General features: G+C 37.9%; 1 protein-coding gene across 2 annotated transcripts in view; it reads left to right on the top strand.

Moving 5' to 3' along the window:
* LOC131683094 (TGF-beta receptor type-1) overlaps positions 1-22,839 on the top strand; it is a 179,702-nt gene that overhangs the window by 81,989 nt on the left and 74,874 nt on the right. Inside the window, exon 4 of one of the 2 annotated variants that reach the window (XM_058964912.1) lies at positions 4,559-4,701. In XM_058964912.1, coding sequence (XP_058820895.1) covers positions 4,559-4,701 — 143 coding nt within the window. Of the gene's footprint in view, positions 1-3,697; positions 3,844-4,558; positions 4,702-22,839 lie in introns of both variants that reach the window. The other variant, XM_058964911.1, reaches the window with a different exon arrangement.

Below are 22,839 nucleotides of genomic sequence, written 5' to 3'. Positions count from 1 at the left end.
TCGCTATAGGCCAACGTTTTTGAAAACTCCTAGTTGCTGTTAAATATGTGTTGGTGATGAAATGTCTAGTACTGCATTTATGCATCTTTCTTGCCTTGTGCAGGAAAGAAAAGCTTACATATCTTTTTTCAAGAACCGTATTTCCATAAATTTCCATAAAGGAAACTATGTAGGAAAAACCCCGTCTTCGTAGCTTTCAACAAAACGGCATACAAATCCACGTGAAATACCTCGTGTATGTACTCTTGCGAATAATGCTATTGAAGTCTGTTTTCCCTGTCTGTGAAGTCTGTCCAACCTAACAACTCGCAATATTTTTGCTGTCACAGTCAATAGGATTGTTGATAACAAAAATACGAATACGTTGATCATTCGGCATATTTACCGCACAATGAACCATCACCTTCTGATGATTTCAAAAGGGTTGTATCATACTGTGACAGAAATAAGCTTCCATTCATAGTCGTCAGTGATGCAATTGTTCATCAAATAAATTGGGACAACTCAGATACCAATTGAGAGGCACTGGATTGCTGGAATAATTACTTAAGCAGCACAAAAATGCCCTTCGATCCTCTGATCCTCAAACACAAGTACATTCCGTGGATGTACACAACAATTCATAGAACAATATTGGCAGGATGCCTTGTGTGGTAGTAGAAGAGAGAAGTTACGACAATCCAATCAATGCTAAACCATCTTCAGATGATGGGCTTGATAGCGATGACTGGTGTGTTTACGAAAACACCTACTGTTGCTCCAGAGGCACTCTTGAACATAAACCACTATATGTGTTTCTGAAACAAGAGGCACTTTCTTGTGCATACCGTCTAGAGGTTACTGGGTTCCAGTAATACACACAAATCTGTGGCCCCAAATGGTTACTTAGGATGATTATATACTTAAACCCTGTGACCTTACATTAGTTTTACTTTTAAAACTTTCAATGTGAAAAATCCTCCTCACGAGGAATGGCTGACAACTGGAAGAATACGTAGTTTTTTCACTGACGGTTCTTTATTTGCCGAGCCGGTGCTGGCGTCTATTGTCGTGAAATGGGATTAGATTAATCTCATTCGCTTGGTAGATACTGTTCCAAGCAGAAATCTTCGCAATATTGTGTGGTGTATAATCGGCGCTTCAACAGGGAGTTTAAGGAAAAATAATTTATTTTTGCTCTAACAGTCAGGCTGCCTGAAAGCAGTTAGTGCCGTAGATTCCAGATCGAAGTTAGTAATCGCATGTCGAATTCAAATCGAAGTATTTCAAATGTAATGGATAATCATACCGATATTACTGGAAATAAATGGGCGCTGCGACTGCCTTCGTTGATCCTGAACCAGTTCTACCACTGTCGATAAGTTGGATAAAACAATATGGCTACTATTCAGCGTGCTGAGTATTATTCGTTTGATCTTTGTGAATCTGATTACGGAACTTCAGATCACCCGAGAGTGCCCTGCAGTATTGCAATTGCGTATCTGGATTTTTGGTTCTCCATGCATAGATGAACCTATGTACAAGGAGTTAAAACTCAAAGGTCTGCTATTGTTCCTAACCCAAAGTGGTAAAGAGCTATAGGCTTTATCAGTAGGATTCATGATATTTTGGGAGTGAAGAATTCAGACCATTTACTGTTTTGTGTTGTTTTTCTCAACAAAAATTTATTTTTTATGCCAAAAATCCATTATGTCTAATAGTAATATACAGCAGAATAAGACATAGTGAAAAAGAAGTCGGTTTTTCGGTAAATGGGTTTTTTTAGGTTCGATTTCAGTGCAGCCTCTCTTATTTCTACCAAACGTTGGAATTTTTCTTTCCCTTTATTCATCGTAAAACCTGATGATTTTGTTCCCACTTTAGATATACATAATCATTTTCATGCTGTAAGCAGTCGAAAGGAAATGAAAATTCAAAATTATGACATCAATTTTGTTTGTTTGCCAACCTCTAGTTGAACACTTCACCGAACCGTTCGTTCGCCGGTAACGCTATCATCATATTACCGGTCTGGAATCGACTCGATGTGTGGTATGTTGTGTTGTGTACAGTTTGTTTTTCATCTGAATGACTGATACAGGGTGTTTTGTTTAAGAACGCGAGAAATTCTAGTAGGGATAAATGACAGGTGGATTGATATGTTGCCCCGAATTATTATCATTGTTTCAGTAAATGTAATCTTTTCGGCACGCAAAGAACAGTGCTTGAAAAACGTTCAATTTTTTTTAAAATTAGCTTAGTTACGGAATAGCGTTTCGTCTTTGTCTCATCAAAATCCGACAATAACTTAGTGACAGCACTAGGCTAATTCGGGATTTACGCGAGCCCAAAAAAACCTAGTCACAACTTGTGTTCCTGAGCAAACTCATGGTCAAGCTTGATGTTCCGCACGAAGTGTCTTTAATTCTTATTAGTAGTTCCAAAGTTCTTGGAAACACCCTGTATTTTGAGGAGCCTTACCGAGAGAGAGTCTCTTAGAAGTAAGGTACGCGCGCTTAACCATTTATAGTAGTATAAATTCATATAAATATAAATAAGCAGTAGCATTCCACCACTCAGTTATATGGTTTCGAATTTTTTTTATGTGTCAACAGGTTGGAGTTTTTCGTTCGATTATTTCGGTTAATAAAAGTGATGAATTCATAATTGTAATCCCTTAACCGTACTGTCATAACCTAGCAAAGATAGATTTTATGCATATCAGTCTCAAACTTGGTTTCCCGCCTGTCGAAAACATTGCCAATGTTTATCGGTAATTCTAGTGTAGCGAAAAATATTTTCCCCTGATCCAAAACCGAAACGGGAACTGATGCTCGAGGATCTCAGCTGTGTTCACGTTGCCATTCCAATTTCGGGTTACAGCTATTTTCCTCCCTTTCGCTTGCACACATTCACGTTCATGATGCTGGGTAGTAAACGAGCAGGGAGGAGGACTTTGCTCAGAATTATCCCTCTTTGGCTTGCCTGTGGAACTGGTGGAAGAAAAACTTGAGAAGAAGTTCCAATTGCTTCCAATAACAAACGATAAATAGGAGGTAGATAATGTGCTTTCGCCTGTGGAAGCGCAGTAAACGCGAGAAGATCGGAGAATATGGCCTAATAGAAGAGGTAAATGTCAACGATTGCAAATACGACACCACGGTAGTCGTATCGTATCAAAACATACTCATACTGGGCTATTAACCATTTATCGGAATTGATTCTTTCGCCCAAAGTGCTTGGGTTTATGCAACATTTTTTCCAAAAGGAAAAAATAATTGGATAAACCAATTGGCGTACGGGGGCACAAGACTTAACTTAGAAAAGTTGAATTTGAATGTTTCGTATTCCACTCGTCAGTAACTGACATCAACTTGCGGCTAGTTAGACAATATATCCAAACTATCGGTACCAGCCAGTTGCTTAAAGCGTTCACACATGTTGGATTTAGCGTCTATCCGCGCCAATTTTGGTGTTAGTTTGTCTAACTGGCAGAAAGTAGGTGTCGGTGACTAATTAGTGGAACACGAAACATTCTAATCCAAGTGGAGTTTATGTTTGTTCAGCCGAACGGGTTCGTAGCTTGCTGCCAGGGAGATGTCGTTTTTCACTTTCCCCAGTTCGTTCGTCATCCATAGATTTTAATGATACAAGTGAAATATCGATAAGCTATTTGCCAAATCAGCTCACCTCGTCTGTATTCCGTACCCATGTTAAGGTGCCTCCATCGGAAGGATTATTTGGGTCCGTTCACCTGGAATTGGTGCCGCAACAAGAGCGCGGAAATTCGTAGTGACCACTACTGCTGCTATAGGCCTGATCTTTGTAACCGATTTCTTCTGCCTCAGTTGCCACTAGAGCAAGGTGCGATAAGCATTTTCTAATCATTTTGCTGCGTTTTCTTTTCCCCTTTCATTTATTTTATTGTTTAATGATTGCATTGAAAGATTTTAACATTTTTTATCTTTAGTTTCTTTTTTCTTTTTCGATTAAAGAATTTTGTTCCCACACTTCCGCCGATTCCACCGCCACCACCAGAATTAAGTGCTAACTAAGTTTATTTGTATCGTTTTGTTTTTAAATGACATTAACTGAATGTTTTGATTTGTTTTTATCGCTTCTTTTCTAACTCAATTCAACCTCTTCAGCGAACAGAGTTTTTGTGCAATTTGAGCGAATCATTCTCAAATTTGGTGTTTTGTCTTCTCCCCTCCCATAGAAAGGTAATCTAACTGTGAAACTCATTATTGGAAGTTATTCGACCGCTTTTCAACGGAATTCGTTTTTGACAATATTTCCAACCATATTTTCCACAAAATCGGTATACATTGATTAATCAGAATAAATTGAAAATGTGTTATCGAGCGAACAAAATTCTCACCATTCTCTCTTCCATTTTCTCTTTTCTCCCCTCATGCTCGCACACACACACTCACACACTTACAATTCACAAACGCCGAAAACTGTCATACAAAACGTACACATACAAACACAAACGATCATCCCTCATACGAATTCGGCTTGCCTCGGTCCGTGGCCCCCGGTGTGTATCCATACCTCGCTCTCGCTCTCTCGGCAGCTGTCAGCCGAAAAAGTACGAGCTGGCCGATCGGCTCCCACTGAGTTGTCTCACCTCGAAGGAGAAGCGAAATTCGTTCACGATCGAGTGCTGCGCCACTGATTTCTGCAATCATAACAAACTGTTGCAGCTGCCCAAGCCAGGTACACCACTTTAACTACAGCTATTTGTCTCTCTCTCTCTCTTTTTACTTTGCTTTGGCACTAGTGTCACAAGTTCGGTATGCGAAGCAAATCCTCGTTCTCTTCAGTTTTACTCTTTCTCGGTTGCAACTTGTTCATATTAGGAAATCGTTGCCAGCATCCTGTATGATCTTCTGTTTTAATTTTTAATTTCACCAACTTTGCATCTTATTCGGCTGTTGGAACGCTAAAATTGGTATTAGTTTAATTATTGGCTAACTTGTTGTCAAGGATTGCAGTCACTAATTTATATTGCAAGCTGTATAATAGTAGCAACTCTTTTTTCTATATTACATACTCTGGTAGAACTATCGGTTGATGCTTCTCTGCATTACTCTCATTGGCTGTTGTAGCATCTTTCCTATTTATTATTTTGTAGCATCCGAAGGCAACTTCATTGGAATGATGGTGTATTTAAATGCGCCTTAGGCAGGTGTATAGATCACACGAACACGCAAACACACACATATTTATATATACACATACAGGTTCAACTTTAACTACATTTGTTGTAATTAATCATCTTATATTTGGCTAAAGTTTAATATTATTAAGGTCTACATATAAGTATTTTACCATGGTTGAGGAGCCGAACTGTAAATAATGATGACTTTTTTACTTCGATGACATGTACATTTCAGCTTGTATAATATCACAAATATCCGAAAATACTATAAAAAATTTCATCTAATATTAAAAAAATTAGATATATTTTCTCTCATTTTCAGGTTCTGATAACGCTCTAAGTGTGAACAATGATTCTTTTCTTCTGTTGGATATCGAACTACATCATGAAGAATTGGCTTAATTTTATGAGTTTATTTCCGGTCACAATTGAAACGTTATACGGCATTAATCCTTTCATAAATAATGGCGATAATTAGGAAATTTAATTTAAGAGAAACAAACGTTATAAAATTTTAACTACGTAATAATGTTTTAGATTTTGTAGTTTCTAATTAATCTCGTAAGTAATTGGCATCACTCAGAAGGTAACTTCCACCTGATTTAGGTTAGGTGTTGTGCTCTGATGCACAAATTGGTTCAATCCAATTTGTTATTTTCTTTTGAGAGTAAATTTTGTATAGAACTTCATAATACCACATACATCAATAGTAACTAGAGGTTTGTGACGAAATGGTACGATGGGGGAGGGGGGAGTTAAAATCACTCAAAAAATGCTACGTCATTTATGGATCGTCCCTTATGGGAGATTATTGCTTTGTTGGCATTTTTGTTTCTGATAACCAGTCTTCCTAAATGAACATCGTACACAATGTTCGCTCTGATTCTGTGCTCATATTAAACCCACAATTTGTGTACGAACTCGAACACGCTATTTCGTACCAAAATACGTGCACATGTTCGCCTGCACAACCGAACTCCATGTACGTACGCGGTGTGCGTACACAGCTCGTACACTCAGGTTCGTGACACCAGTTTTCTCACTTTCATCATCACTAGCGTTGACTCTTTTTGCCTTGTGTGAACCGTTCTCGTCTACGCACCCGGTGTACGGACACGGATGTTTGAACTAGAGTTTGAACATCGTTCGTTTGAGTTCGACGTTCGAGGGGAACATGTGCATCGAGACGAAGCATGTTTGAGGTTGAACACGGTTTTGTACATAGGCACAAACTTGTCGATGTTCATGGGAAGTCTGCTGATAACTAACGTGGCGTTTCCATATGCCTTTCGAATCGAACCAGTCACTCAGATATTTTAGCTTTCGCCACCTGGACTATAGTTTGACCGTTTAATTGAAGGTGTAGATGGCTGGTTTACGGTTTCTGGAATATACATTATGCTCTGTTTTATCCTAGATATTTCGCTACCCAGCTGGAAAGCCTTAGTAGACGAATTATGCGAAGGATTTCGTAATGGTTCCTGTAGGTCTACAGCTTTAGATCTCATAACTGAATTGTCAAGACATTTATCGATATCATTAGCATAATTGGCAATTGGCTCCAGAATCGCCATTCCAAATACAGACTTGTTCAAATGCTTCTGCTTTACTTACTTTCTGCAAAGTAACTGTGGAAGCTTTTATTCAATTTTGATTTTTTTTTTCCGATTTTTCATATATTTCACCATAGAAACTTTTATACTCTATAGAAAACCCTGTTTTAATCCACCTAGCGGTGCAATTGTGCCTTTCTCATTTATCCAAACTATGATTCAATGGCTGGTTATGTTCAATATAACATTGTGGAAATGTATATTACATTCTTATTACACTTGATGAGCATATATAACTGCACGACTGTCACGAACCTGATAAGCAACCTGTCGATACTGACACACTTGAAACAAACAAAAATATAATATTTATATAGCTTAATCAGCGTGAGTTCAATGTTGTCTTCATGTTAACTTCATAGTGGAGAAGGGAAAGGATATAATTAGTGGGAGAGGGAGGATGCGTCGGGAATCATCTAACTTATTGTAGTATACGGGGTGGATGAAGGGAATGCATGAGGGAGGTTGGTCTGAGAGGGTGGGGAGAGGGTGAGAGAGGGCTGGGGGTTGAGAGGTAGGTGGTGGAGGGGTAGATGGAGGGTTCAACACCGAACTTCATATTATACCTTCCATTTGAGACTAGGTTAGTGAAATTTGGTTGTCATCACCGAAGTGGCTTTAGACCTGGAATTTGCCCGGAACCCCAGGACTTCCGGAATTATTGATGGTGCACAATATATTCCAATAATTTTTGATTCGCCATCAGTGATCTAGGCCTGCGAATCGAAGTAAATTGATGTTCATTTCAATAGATTTCAAACCTATGAGGTATTACGATTGTACCGGTTTATATGAGAAATTCCTATGTGACCTAAATTACCAACCTGTAACTCCGGAACCAAAAGTCAGAACTGAATGAAATTCAATAGCAGTCAATGGGAGTATTAAATCTTTCATTTTAAATCAAGTTTGTAAACATCGGTTAAGAGTTTGCTGGCAAATAGGTGTGACATTAACTCGAGAATTTGGCGAGCAGAGGGCATCAAGATCCGTCATAGGTGACCAATGTGGTCAAAACTACTTTAATTGGTCATTAGTGATCTAGACCCGCAAATCCAAGTAATGTTGTACGTATTTGAATATGTATTACATTATTCGGACATCATAGGGTTATCGGTTTATATGGGAATTTGCTGTGTGACCACACTCATCAACCCGTAACTCCGGAACCGGAAGTCCGATCAAATAAAAATTCAATAGCGTCTTATGGGAGCGTTTTACCGTTCATTTGAAACTGAGTTTGTGCAAATCAGTTTAGCCATCTCTGAGAAAATTGAGTGACATTATTTGACACACACATACATACACAAAGACATTTCGCGATTTCGACGAACTGAATCGAATGGGATATGACACTCGGCCCTCCAAACATCGGTTTGAAAATCGTTTTTGGAGTGATTGCATAGCCTTTCTTTATATGAGCAAGGCAAAAAGCTCATATTTGGCATAAAGTTTGTAGAGTTAATTACCACTTGATTTAGCAGTGTTCAGAAAAAAAACTTAAAAAAAAGTAGCCGGTCTAATACCCTTATTCCCAAATTTCAACGTGGATGAATCGCCGTGTGAGAAGTACATATGCTGTTCAGGCAACAAATTCAGTATTTTTTTCAAAGTCGAAAAGAACATGATGGTGCAGTCTCTACTAAAAAACATAGATAGAAACTAAATCAATAGCCCCCTCAATGTCCAAAAAAACTGTTGCCATTTACTCTTTAGGAGCCTAGGGCATTTAAAGTTCTGTTGGTAACAATGCACTTCCTTTTGCACTTTTAGGAACCAAATCTTGTATCTGATAATAAACACTCATGGGGCCAGCATTTCAATCGGCCGATACCAATTGTGATCAGAGGCTGATTCTTCCGGTTTTTGGATTGTGATAATACTCACTTGTTCCATAGCATTCCATTTGTCTCTAGTCGTATGAGACAATGTTACCCACAAGAAACTTCTAAATAATAAATTCAACAAACGTCTTTTGGCAGAGTCTGGCAGATTCTTAATCAAGTCGATTTCGATTCTGTCTAACTCTGGAGCGTTATTAATGCATGACAAAATAGCAAGTAAGAACTCCACCGGTGATTCGTATTAGAGTTAGGCGGGTATGGGTTTTTTCGTACTCGAACCCAAATATTATTTTTCTGAGTTGGCTCAGATTTAACCCGTTCCAGGGTTTTTATCTCTTTGTTTTCTGTAGATCGCGCCTTGTCGAAAAATATAATTTTTCATATAATAGATCAAAACTCACTGTAAATAACATAAAATCTGTAAAATTAACATAAATTCTATTACTTTAGGAAATGTTGCATCGTCTACAACTTCTACAAAATAAAATGTAATGCAACCTTGGAGAGAGTATTTCACTTTACTGGAAGTAAAAAACGAGAGATAGAGCGCCATATGTCTAATACACACGGAGAAAAGAGACTCTGCTAACTTACTCCCACCGCCAACTAGCCCCGGGCTTGTCATAAATCTTTCATTCATGTGAATAAAAGATTGAAATACCACGGTTTCACATGCTCTTCGGCGTCACCAGCATCTGATGCGGAAAACGCCGAAAATGTCAATATTATAAAGTGGATAGTGAGATACGAAGAAATTTATAATAAGAAATTTTTATTTCCCAATAATTTTATCGTAAAATCGGGGTATCTTTGATCTTCTATGGGACTTGTTTTAGTAAATGTTCGATAAGATCATTACACAGTACAGAAAAATTTTCAACAGTAAAATATTCAAATGATTGACTCCTAGCTCAAAATCTATGAATAGTCCCATTTACTCGAAACACTCTCACACCTCACGTAAGGGAAGGTTTGTATGCGAAAATGGGAAAATCATACTTGTTTAAATATTTTTATGCGAGGGTAACCTACCCCGTTCTGATAATTACGGAAAGAGGGCATTCAAACGTTAAAAAAACATCTATATGGGTACGGGTCAGGTACCGGGTAAAAATACCCGTTCCCGCCCATCTCTAATTCGTATGCGATATTGTGAAGGAACACGGTAAGTCTTCTGTACCGGATCTGTACAAACCTTCTTGGCAAAATTGAATATCCGACGGTTTGTATATTACATGCTCTCATTAGTACTGGTTCGGTTTCGCATACATGGAACCGTGCTCCGAAAAGTACTCTACGATGATTCTCTCCTTAACTTGTTGACAAACCGGTGCCAGTAATCACGTTTCATGGTGTTCGCCAAGCTTTTAATTCTCGGTTCCAACGTCGAGTACTGTTGATAGCTACCGAGTATTCCATCGTTCCGGAAGGCCTTATACATATACATGGTGGTCATCTCCATCCACATATAGGTCTCCACACTCTTTGTTCCATCACGGATTTGGAGAACGTCTTTAGGTGTGCGCGCCGGGTACTTGTGTCATCTCAGATTGAATCGCGGTTTCGATAATCAAATCGTACAAAAACTTGTACTCTTCGTTGTACTTATCTCCTTGTCATAGGTTTTCACAACAGGCTGTTATCGAGGTAAGGTTGATTCTGTAGGATTTCCAAAAGCACTCATCCGTAGGAGATTTCTCGATTCAGACAAACATTGTAAAGTTAACCAAGTTTCATTTAATGCAAATGCATCACGTTTAAAACTATTTATTAAAATTTTGGGCGATTTTCGAGATGATTCTTCTGCAATTCTACTGTAGACCAGTGCCCAAATGAAGGATTAACCATCAATGCAAGAAGGGACCATATGCTTCAACTGCTTTGAAAATATGTGTACTGTAGGTAAAAATGCTATCAATGCACTTTTAAGGATCAGTATTATTGAAAGTTCTTATTATCCAAAGAACTTAATAATTCCAGCACAGAAATCATTCTCGAACTGAAACAAATGAACATTTGAAGCTTTCCATAAAAAAACGACTGAAATAAGGAATATTTAAAACAATAATTCCTGCACTTCCGCAAAGCATGTCAAACTATCATCGGTGACTACGCCATCGATCTCGACCTACCTAACGGATAAATAGTCTTCATAGTTCTTCTTGAGGAGCTCGCAGCTGCGCGCTTGGAACTAGCTATGGCGATGCAGAGCTTTTTTGGGCTGATCTTTGATATTGCGGTCACAGTCGGGGAGCGTTCTGTCAGGTTTTTAAACATTTATATTAGATTTAATGATCTACTCTTGGGCCGAATAAGGGTTACAAATGGACCGATCGAGAGTTCTGGGTGTCGTTTAAAACGATGGTTCCCAGTAGGGTCAGCCTGTGCGGGAGTCGATCGTGATTTGGCCTACATTTTACCATCCAAAGGGGAATTCCATATCACACAGGATCAACACCCACGCAGACAGGAAAGCCGACAAGTTGGGTGAAAGTTAGTTTTGCGATGTTAGAATTTTGTCCATCGCCGGTCTTAATCAATCAAGACACAAAACAAAAGACGATACTGCTTGCTACTTGCAGAATAACGAAGGAACGACGTCTAAAGAAGATCATTGATCATTGAGCTAACATTAATCACTACTATCAGTTAATCATTGAGATAACATTTGTCATTACTATCTAGATCATCAAGATTGAATGATACAACCAAGTGTCAAGTATCATTGTTTCTTTTTGGAATTCATTCGGATCGCTTCTATGATTCAATCAAAAATACTGTTTGTAATTGAAAATTTGAACTGGTCTAGCATTTTTCCAATAAGTGTTTTCTAACCCTTAAATACACGATGTTGTCATTTGCAACATATCGGATTTTCGGGTACAACACCTTGTACAGTCTGTTTAGTGTCTTCCTATTTCACAAAGAAGCTTTGAAATTTCAAATATTAAAACATCCAAATCATTTTCAATGAATATAGTTTATCTTTTTACCCAAACAACTAAGGGACCATTCATAGATTACGGGGAGGGGAGTAAGTTAGAACGTTAAGTAACATGTTTTTACTGAAGAAAAAAATTCAATTGATTTGTTACATAACAGAAGAGGGGGGTTAGTGAAATTTGTGGCAATTTGTCACATGGAGGAGGAGGGCGGTCAATTTTGGGCAATTTTCGTGTTATGTTATTTATGAATGGTCCCAACAAACATGCTTTTGCTACCTTCTAGTCAGGGCCGTCGAGAGCCGCGCCGGGCCCCGGGGTTCGAAGTACTGACGGGCCGTAGGGGAGACTGAGGAGACTTGATCCCCTTTTTTATTTTTCAATCCTACTCCGTGGAATGATACAAAAACTATGTATTTTTTGTAGTTTTATATTGTTTCTAGGGTTGACTGATAATCATAAAAAAATTACATGGAAATATTATACTGGACATGAGCTATGAGCATTTTTGGAAAACAACAAAAAACTGGAAAATTCTTTGATTAGTGGAGACTCGATCCCCAATTTGGGGACACTTGATTATTTTTTGAAAACGTATTTAAAAGAGCAAGTAGGGTAATAAGCCTATTTTTACCCTTTTTCTATTATCATCCTACCCCTCTGAAGCCTTTGGTTAGAGCAGCGTCTGCCATCTTTGCTCAACGCATTGGCTCAAATGGTGTTGCGATAATTGGGATACTCGATTAGAGTTTTTGCTGCGCTCAAACAGAAGATTTTCATCATTCTCAAGACAATTTTGTTATTATATTGGCTCTTAATAAGAGGCGAATGACCTTAAGGCAAAAACGTCTATAATCGAAATAAAAAATGGATCCTAATAACAAAGCAAAGAAGCTGAAATAATAAAATTAATAATGAAATAATGTGGTGCCCTCCCTAATAGGACAAAACTAGGTACTTAACTCCATTCAATGTTATAAATGTATTGGGGTATTGATTAAATTGTTGTGATTACATATTACTATTTTTGTTACTACATATTACGCATCTCTCACAAGATTTTTTTACGAATTCCCCAAATCTCTGTGCAATGTCGTTATTATGGTTGAGAAATCCCACATTTGACGGGATGCATGGTTGCTACGTATATTGTAGTAAACAATTACAGTTAAGTTTCTGTACGATGAAGCGTTCATTTTTGACAGTATTTTTTTGTTATTTTATGGCAACAATGACTTCAATTGTTCTGGTGTGATTTTGGTTATTTGCAGTGGTGTGTATGAAGCATGGCGAAGGGGATCAAATCTCCACAAATTTGAAGGGATCAAGTGAACCCACTGCACTGGCCATTAGAATGACTTGCGTCCGATTTGCCATTGCAATTGGAAACCTTTTTTGCGACATTGCCATACAGTCCATATCGCCATCGTTCATGCTCCCTTGACGCACGTTAATGCTACCATCGTTAATGCTGCTCAGAATTCGAGCTTAGAAAAATTGACATCCCTTCGTGAGCTTGAAAGAGAAATAAAATTCTATTTATGCCCGCCGCGATGAATCGAAGGTTTGTTTTCCTCGTCCGTCCGCTCTGAGATCATCAAGCAAAAGTGCACCAAATATAGATTATGCAATTCAGTTATGCTCGAAAATGTAAAAAAACTTCTGCCTTCAAACTGTCCACATAATAACAAATGAATGCTTTGGTTTGTGAATGAATTTATATTTCCTCTGCACTCAACCATTCGATTCTGCATAAAATTTCAGTCAGTTTGGAAGTGAATGAATGAGGGAAGCATTGAAACTGAATATTGAATTCAGCAAATTCATCAGAAATAGGCAACTGAATGTAAAATTTCGCACCACCGATGCTGCCTTGTTTCTTATTGTTGGTACATGCTGATGATTTTGAGGCACTGGATGCAGCTATTGCAGTTGTCACTATGACCTGAACGAATTTTCTTTATTGGTTTCTGAACATGGTAAAATCGGTTTTGGAATCAGTTGTTACATTTGCGCCAACATTCAGAGAGAAAACATTCCGAATGCGATGAATGGGATCCAACAGCGAAGTCTGCTGTTAGAAAGACTGAGACAGAGAGTTGTGAGAGAAAGAGTTTCAACTTTTGGTGAATACTAATAGGTAGAATAAGTATCTAGTTCAATTCCCACTTTTTTCTGCATCAAATGTGTACACTGGAACCTCTATTTACGGACCAAGCCAAGGGTTCGTAAATTGAATTAGTTCGTTTTTTGGGATTTAGATCGTAAAAAATTCGCTTCACATTCTTATCAAAATTCGTTGGTTGAGCAACATTATCGATAACCCTAACAATATGGGTATTTCCGGAACGGGCTTGACAAGTACATGATGAACATAGATATTTGGCACCTTTTTGAAATCCAGGATGGAGACTTCCGATTGAACAATAATCTCGATAACCCTAACAATTTGGGAATTTTTGAAACGGGCTTAATGAGTAGATGATAGAAATGGTACCTTGGAGCTATTTCAAACAATATCTGTATAAACTATGAGGGTATTTTTAAGCGGGTTTGCCGAGTAGATGAGCGATGCCCTTTTGAAGGCCAATATAGCGTCTTCTGGTTCAGAGAAGGTTTCTATAATCATATCATCCGCATCACAAATCAATATACCTATATCTATTCTATGATTATCTTTTTTCGAAAATGTCAATATTTTAGGTTATAGAGATGTCTTAACTGGAATTCGCCATCTTGGTTTTCAAAGTGGCTTCATTCATTGATTTTCGTCATCTACTCGTCAACCCCATTCCGAAAATATCCAACTTTTATTAGTAACATTAGCTAAGTATATGATAAATTGTAAACAACTTCATACTGTACACTTTGACAAACACTTGCGATAAATGAAACCAGAATGGTTCTATTGCACTGTTGAATGAATCTAATTGGGTTACGTTCACGTACTTCAGAAAACCGGAACGATTGGAACGTAGTTATTATTATTGAGAGGGAAAAACCCGCGGGAGTGGATTTTCAAAAGCTCCTTCTCCCGTAGGCACAAAACCTCTATCTTTTAGGTATCAACATTTAACAAACAAACCAAATGATACAATGACTAACACTAAACACTGCTTAAAATAAACACTTCTTAAACTCTATCTTACATAGGTAAAGTATTAACATTAACATAAAAAATTGGCTAACACTATCAGGTTTGGGAAAGGGTGCGCGAAAACAATTTTTTTAAAGAAGTGCGAGACAAATTGAAGTCAAAGACATTGTAACATTGATTGAACACTCTACACATGCTACTGACGGGTTCATTTTTGCCATAATTAGTACGAGACACTGGAAGACGGACAAAAGAGTAGGAACGAAGGTTTCGGAGGCGAATATCAATGTTGAGAAGACGGAGTAAATCAGGGCAGTCAATGCGAGACAATAACAGATCAGAGACAAAAGACGCTTTGGTCACATTGCGGCGCAAAGACAGTGTTTCAAGACCAATGAGATTGCAACGATCTTCGTATCTGGGCAGATTGTAGGGATCGCTCCAAGGCAGGTGGCGCAGCGCAAAACGCACAAATTTACGCTCAATACTCTCGATGAGTTGAATGCTGTTCTTCTAGAAAGGAGCCAAAACAACGGCGGCGTATTCCAGTGTGGAACGAACGAGCGAGCAATACAACGTTTTTAAGCACTGTACGTTAGTGAAATGCTTAGTAACCCTAAAAATAACTCCTAGATTACGCGAAGCCTTAGACGAGATAAAAGCAATGTGAGCCTTAAATGTAAGCTTTGAATCCACAAGAACCACTAAATCTTTCACTGTAGTTTCTCTTTTTAATTTGTTTTGCAAGATAGTGTAGTCGAATGTTACGATGGAGCGTTTTCGTGCAAACGTAATCACAGAACACTTCGAGGCATTCAAAACCATCCTGTTAGTCATGCACCAATTAGCGAAAATGTCTAACTGAGATTGCAAAAACAAAGCATCAGAGTAACTTTTAACTATATGGAATAACTTATAATCATCGGCATAAGACACCTTGAAGCACTTAATCAATGAATCCAGATCGTTTATGTATAGAAGGAAAATATAAGGACCGATATGGCTGCCTTGAGGTACGCCGGACGTTACGTCGAAGGATGAGGATAAATGATTCCCGATTTTAACAGACATTTTACGGCCTGACAAGTAAGATCGAAGCCATTGGTTGATTTTATTGAAGGCAGCCGACAGATCGGTGTATATTGCATCAGCCTTCAATCGATCCTGTAGCGAGCGAGCGATAAATGAGGTGTAGGCTACTAAATTAGTGCAAGTAGATCGCCTGGGAATGAAACCGTGTTGAGTTTCTGATATGTATCTAGAACAACAATGTGTCAAAAACTCGAGAACGATGAGCTCCAATAATTTCGATAGTGCACATAAAGATGCGATTCCTCGGTGATTGGGAACTTCGCTTTTGGATCCTTTTTTATAAACCGGAAAAACGTAAGATGATTTCCAGATGGTAGGAAACACTCCGGAACTTAACGATATATTGAAAACGACGGACAGAGGTAGGCAAAGCGACGACGAGCATTTTTTAATGATAGATGATGGGATTCCGTCAGGTCCAGGAGTGTTAGAACACTTGAGTTTTGCGCAAGCTTTTTGTACAATATCGGAAGATATCGTGAAATGAGGTCCAATACTAGTCCTACGGAGAATGTTGTCGGCTGCTGCGGAGACTTGTTGATTATTAAGAGTATCATTGGTAAAAACACAGCTGAATTGTTGGCGAAATAACTCACAGATGTCCGGCAATGAAGTCGCTTCTAAATCACCCAGCGACATAGAAGTGGGTAAACCTGACTCACGCCTCTGTTCATTAACGTAATTCCAAAACTTTTGGATTGTTACGAAGGTGGCTCTGAATACGATGAAGGTAGGAATTGAAGAGAGACTTATTAAGTCTCTTGTAACAATGATTTAAGAAGATTCTGATTCTTTGGCATATCGGTTCGGTATTTCGAAAACTTTTTTAGAGCTGACCTTTTGGCCAATTTAAACTTTTTTAGTGTACGATTCGACCATGGAGGATATTCACAGCCATGATTGAGTTTTTTAGGAGTAAACTGGTCGATAGCATAAATCAGTACGTTCGAAACAATTTCAGCCGCTGCGTTTGAATCAGATTGTGGCAAGATTTCATTCCAATTGATACGAGACAAGAAAAGGTGCATTCCTCGAAAATCTGTCTTGCGATAGGCATATGTCAGTTTCTCAGTGGTATCTTCGAATGTACAAGGTACACATTTTCGGAGAAAACAATGAAGAGCTGGGTGGTGTTGGCATAGTTTAACGAGAGGAGCTGGAGCACGACAAACGGCAAAGTGATCGGAGCGCTCCTGGCTTCCAAAGTAAAGATCCAAAATACAGTTGTTGTCATTAGTGACGTCACATAGTTGAACTAGCCCCGCGGTGCTGTAACCGTCGAGTAGCTGAGTGATACACGTGTTAGTTGACGAGTGTGATGAGTCTGGGTACAGAAATGATGTATTATTGCGAACCCAATTAATGCCGCTAAAGTTGAAGTAGTTGATTGTAATATATTTGCAGTGTCGACAGAAACAATAAACTTCATCAATTAAATTAAAATAAATTTAATTCAGTTAAAAATGCGGGCCCCCAAAATAGACCCGGGCCCCAGGGTAGTTGCCCCCCCTGACCCCCCCTCTCGTCGGGCCTGCTTCTAGTTCAAAGTTGACGACACAAGACCAATAGTTTTGGCAAATAATTTCCAACTCAATAGCACGAAAAGTGTTTACCTTAATCGAACATCAGCATCGATTTTCTTTTTTTTTCATAGAGTAAATCAATCACTAATAGACTGCTTATCCATCTGGTAACAATTCGAAGTGCACACCATTCATCCGAATAATGGCTCCATAACTTCACCGGGTGTCAATCTCATTGCTCATTATGCGCCCAGACGGCGAAACATTTTTGTTTCCTTGGAGAATAAATACACAAATAACAACAGCCAGAAGCCATTTACCATCCAACGTTCAATCAAATATGGAGGATGCCCTTTTTGCCAGCCACCTAACTTTAGCTCAGACTTCCCATTGTCCCGAAAATACAACCTCCCTACCGCCTCCCTCCCCGCCAACAACTTGCTTAAGCAAGGAAACGAACCGCCTGGAGAAAAGTGTCGTGCGCGTGTATGTTCTTATTTATGTACGAAATATTGCGCCTGTCAGATTTCCATTGGTTCGGATGCTACTTGGAAGATGACGGCAAGAAAGGAGTCAAATTTAATAGCATTTATTCTGTTACACCACCGACTACCGCACATAGCTCAAACCTCGACCCAGGCAGACTAGCTTCATCTCGATGCTCCTCTTAGCGACCATTATTATCATTCACACTAGACGAGAGTGCACAGTGGTTTAAAACGCGAAAAACGTGATCGTTTTGAATAACTTCGAAATGGTTAGTTATAGCGATATGCTACCTTCGAAAGAATTTATGACAATGAGACGCCCCATCTTTTTAAGTCAAAAGTTTGATGATTAATCCTCCTATAAGTGAGATTCAAAATTTATTTCTCGTATAATTAGAGATAGCGAGTTGGTGTATTCCGCAAAGTTGTAGTAAATTCTTCTACAAGAAACTTTACTGAAGATGGTAATAGTCTATCTTTAATAATCTCTGAGATATAGAGCATTATTAGAGAAAATACCGAAATAATCAATTTTTTCATTATAACTTCTTTTCAAGATTTTTTGGAAGTTCAAATTGTTCTACAAAACCCTCATAATTAATGAAATACAAAATTTCGGTAAAGGAAGCAACTTAATACGTTGAGCAGTTTCTGGGATATTCACGATTTTTGTTCGAAAAATGGCCTACTTTGCACTCAAATAACTCATGAACGGGCAAAAACGGGCAGACCACTCAGTATGTATTAGAAAGTAGAAGATAGATACTATAAGGTTATGTATGAATCACTTGTATCCGTTTGTATCCATGGCTCTGGTAGCAGGATTTAAAGAATATCATTTGGCAGCCTAAAATATTTATATGAAACATATTCGGTAAAGCTGTTGAGATAAAGTGGTGGTACCTTCGGCAAAGTGCTGGGGAATGTTCATCTTAGAAACATTGCCGAAGACACCGGTTTTCGATCTTTACTAGTTTCTTAGATACGGTGCATTATTTTTGGAAAACCTACTAATGCTGTTTTCGGTTTTAGAATCGATTCGCCCTAGGTTCGCTCTAATGTCTACATTCATTCATTTGGTAATTTTCAGCACCGAATATGTTTCGCATAAATATTTTAGACTGTTAAATGATATTCTTTAAATCCTGCAACCAGAGCCATGGATACAACCGGATATAGGTGATTCATATAGAACCTTGTAGCATCTTTCTTGTACTTTCAAATGCATACTGAATGGTCCGCCCGTTTTTGCCCGTTCATTCAAAGTAGGCCATTTTTCGAACAAAAATCGTGAATATCTCAGAAACTGCTTAACATATTAAGTTGCTTCCTTCACCGAAATTTTGTATTTCATTAATTGTGAGGGTTTTGTAGAACAATTTGAACTTCCAAAAAATCTTGAAAAGAAGTTATAATGAAAAAATTGAGTTTTTCGGTATTTTCTCTAATAATGCTCTATATCTCAAAGATGATTAAAGATAGACTATTACCATCTTCAGTGAAGTTTCTTGTAGAAGAATTTACTACAACTTTGCAGAATACACCAACTCGCTATCTCTAATTATACGAGAAATAAATTTTGAATCTCACTTACAGGAGGATTAATCATCAAACTTTTGACTTAAAAAGATGGGGAATATCATTGTCATAAATTCATCCGAAGGTAGTATATCGCTATAACAAACCATTTCGGAGTTATTCAAAACGATCACGTTTTTCGCGTTTTAAACCACTGTGGAGTGGTGGGACAGTTGTTGACATGGCACTACGCACCATTTGACGAAATATATTGCTTGTAAGCTAGAAGGCAACTGGTGTCTGATCTGTGGTTTCGATACTGCTAGCCTATGGGGTTAAGACTATCCGTATCTATTGTTGACCGAAGTTTTCCCTTATCTCAAAGCGAATTCTCATAACATTGGAACAAAGTAATATTACGAACGCAGAAATTTCCACTCGCAAAATTTTCTTCGGTGCTCTTCTGAAAACTCTAATAATTAATGAAATAATTAACGACCGCTGGCGGACCATTTGCCGGAGGTCATTGCCGGTTAGTCTCAACCACTGTCCCTCGTTTCGGGAACCTCCACAGAGAGATTTTTCCGTGGCGTAGAAACCAACATCAACGCAATAATGAGCTTTCCTTGTTTATAGCCCGGGCGAAAGTAAAAAACTTAGAAGCGGAAATTTCTCAAGATACGACGTCTCTCGCAATTTGCTGGAAGAATGGACCGAACACTGTTGTTAAATTGAGTTCACTAAACTAATACAAAGTGAGGTGTGGCCTTTGATAACATTTTTGGAAGTAACTCAAACTCGGTAGGTAGTGTAGCAGAATAAAAACAGATAGGAATCATTTTGTTCGTGCTTTCTGTTTCAGGAGTCTTCAAAATAATAAAGCAGGTGCAAATCTCACGAATGACCTAAAAGTTTTACAATTTTATAGTTCATTTTCATGTTGCGAACAGAGCCGCGCAAAAAAGTAAACTTTTATTTACTGAACATTGTACCGTGCGTCTCCGTAACAGCGAAATGTGTCATTTTCCAAGGCTTTGACTGGCATGCTTTAGGTAGTGTGCTTCTAATTATATCCATTGCAATGCAAGATCGATCAATAATATTTATTATTATGCTTTTGTACTAAAAATAACTGCTTATTGAAAATTGACGAGAGCTCAATTCAACTTAGCGCTGCGACGAAAAGCAGCAAATATATCGTGTAATTTCGATGTAATTACTTCAACACAATATTTAATTGTTTTAAGTTGTTGCAGCTTCTGTGCGATTTCCAGAGAAGCAATGCTGTTGGTTTTCCTGTTGGTTATAGAAGAGAAGGGAAATTGTATTGGAAATGTATGTATATGTTTTTAATGTATATGACCCTTTTGGAAAAAATGCCATTCAAAGGAGAGCGAGAAGCAATTCACAGTAGCTCTCATCCCACGCGAATTTATCCTTTCTTTATACTATAGCAGTACACTGAAGACTTTTTGATGCGACTTTTTATGGGGATATGAAGAGAGCTTGACGAGTAGGTTTCATGGGTATCTTCTGACGATTGAATCTCCAAGTGACTTGGATGAGGTCGTGAATAAAACAAGTTCACTCATAGTAGCAGCATACCCTGCACTGAATGCACTTAGTTCGACAGATTCGAGATCGAAATTAGTAATCGTATGTCTAACTTAAGGCGAAGATTATATTTCAAATGCTATCTACCTTCTATGGGTACCCGGTCATTCAGGTATTACTGGAAATGAATGGGCGGACGAATTGGCTAGAGCGGACGCTGCAACTGTCTTCGTTTGTACATAAACAACACTGTCTATAAGTTGGATATCACACAAGATTCGCTCTTGGGCTGCATCCGAACATGCCAACCATTGGCGTAGCTTGCAAACTTACCTTCAAACAAAAACTTTTTTGCCGGACGTAAATCCGAAAATGTCAAAGAATCTGTTGACTTTTTCCAAGCACAATAGCAGTATTTTAGTCAGGGCTCTGGACATTGGACTGCACTGGATATTACAAACTCAATTATCACATGGCTACTATTCAGCGTGCTGAGTGTTATTCGTATGATCTTTGTAAATCCGATTACGGAACTTCATATCACTTGATATGTAAGTTGTTTGCAGTAATGCAATTGCGTATCCGGATTTTTAGTTCTCGATACATAGATGAACCTACGTACAAAGGAGCTGAAACTCAAAGATATGCGATTGTTCCTAACCCAGCGTGGTGAGAAGCTATAGTTTAGGCCGAATTTGAATGACAATATCTTTTCGGGGGTGTTGTCGTTCTGTTATCTCAATATTCCCTCGGGGGTGTTGATATATCTGTTCACTGTTTAACTGAAAATTCTAAATCCTTCCGGGGGTTGAAAGCTTTTTTCCAGTTATTTTAGCACCTGCAGATCGTTCAGAGTCCTTCCGGGCGTGCAGAATGCTCTATTTTAATTGTTCTGTGTCGTTATTTTCCTTACCCCTAACCTTATCACTTCCCCAATCCTTCCCATCGGGGAAATGATGACAAAGCAGATCCTGGTAAGACGCAAATCTCCGATTAACATGGGAACGTGTCATTTGAGCCAGTCGCTACTGAACCCTGATAGCCTATTAGTGATTTTACATTTTCTGCAATGTTTGTGTGTGTAAAAAGCATAATCTTTTGAGGGATTCCATGATAAACCGGCCGACCACAAAATATGACCATCGTCAATTTGAACGAAACTTTGAAGTTGTATTCGGTTTATGAATATCCATTATTTTCTCTGACAATTGAAATATTTTGATACAAGAGCAATTTTTCAAAAGGGCGTAAACATTTCTACGTGCATTAATTTAAAAAAATTTCGATTACTGTATTTTATACAGCAAAACTTTCTGCGAACGAGATTCAGGAAATGAATATTTATGTACGAAAAATATATACACTGAAAAAAATGTGTCATTTTTCACAAAAACAAAAAATTGTGTTAAAAATTTAAATTGCAAAAAACCTATTTTTTCTAATTTTTTATATTTTTGAAACTAAAACCTAAAGGGAAAAGAAATATTTTGAATGTGATTGTATGATGGAGAACTTATTAACATTTCCTCTAACTTTCTCTTTGACATCAAGGTGATATTGTAAACCGTTTGAAAGCTATACGAAAACAACCAAAATATGATCGAACTATTTAGTTTAATCATACGACCCTATGGTTGAATAGTATTTTGATTGTTTTCGTATAGCTTTCAAATGGTTTACAATATCACCTTGATGTCAAAGAGAAAGTTATAGGAAATGTTACGGGCCTTTTGAAAAAGTTATTATTGTTTATGGAGAAACGCGAATAACTTCTGAAAAGGTCGTAATAAAACAAAATAATTATGTTGTTAAAACAAAATTTGAAATATCTCAAGAACTACAAGATTTGAGAAAATTTTTGTTATGAGCATTTTGATTTAAAATAGCGTTTAGAATCATATTCAAAAAGAAAATTGTATTTTTGACTGCAAATAATATGAATTATAAAAATATGTCAAAAGTTGTTGTTAGGAAAACTTTTTTATTGAAAGCTTCTCCATGATCCAAATACACTAAAAAGTT

This window comes from Topomyia yanbarensis, chromosome 2, assembly GCF_030247195.1.
Source record: "Topomyia yanbarensis strain Yona2022 chromosome 2, ASM3024719v1, whole genome shotgun sequence".
In the NCBI taxonomy this organism is placed as follows: domain Eukaryota; kingdom Metazoa; phylum Arthropoda; class Insecta; order Diptera; family Culicidae; genus Topomyia; species Topomyia yanbarensis.
Note: the sequence above shows the minus strand (reverse complement) of the source record. Positions and strands in the feature narration are given on the sequence as shown.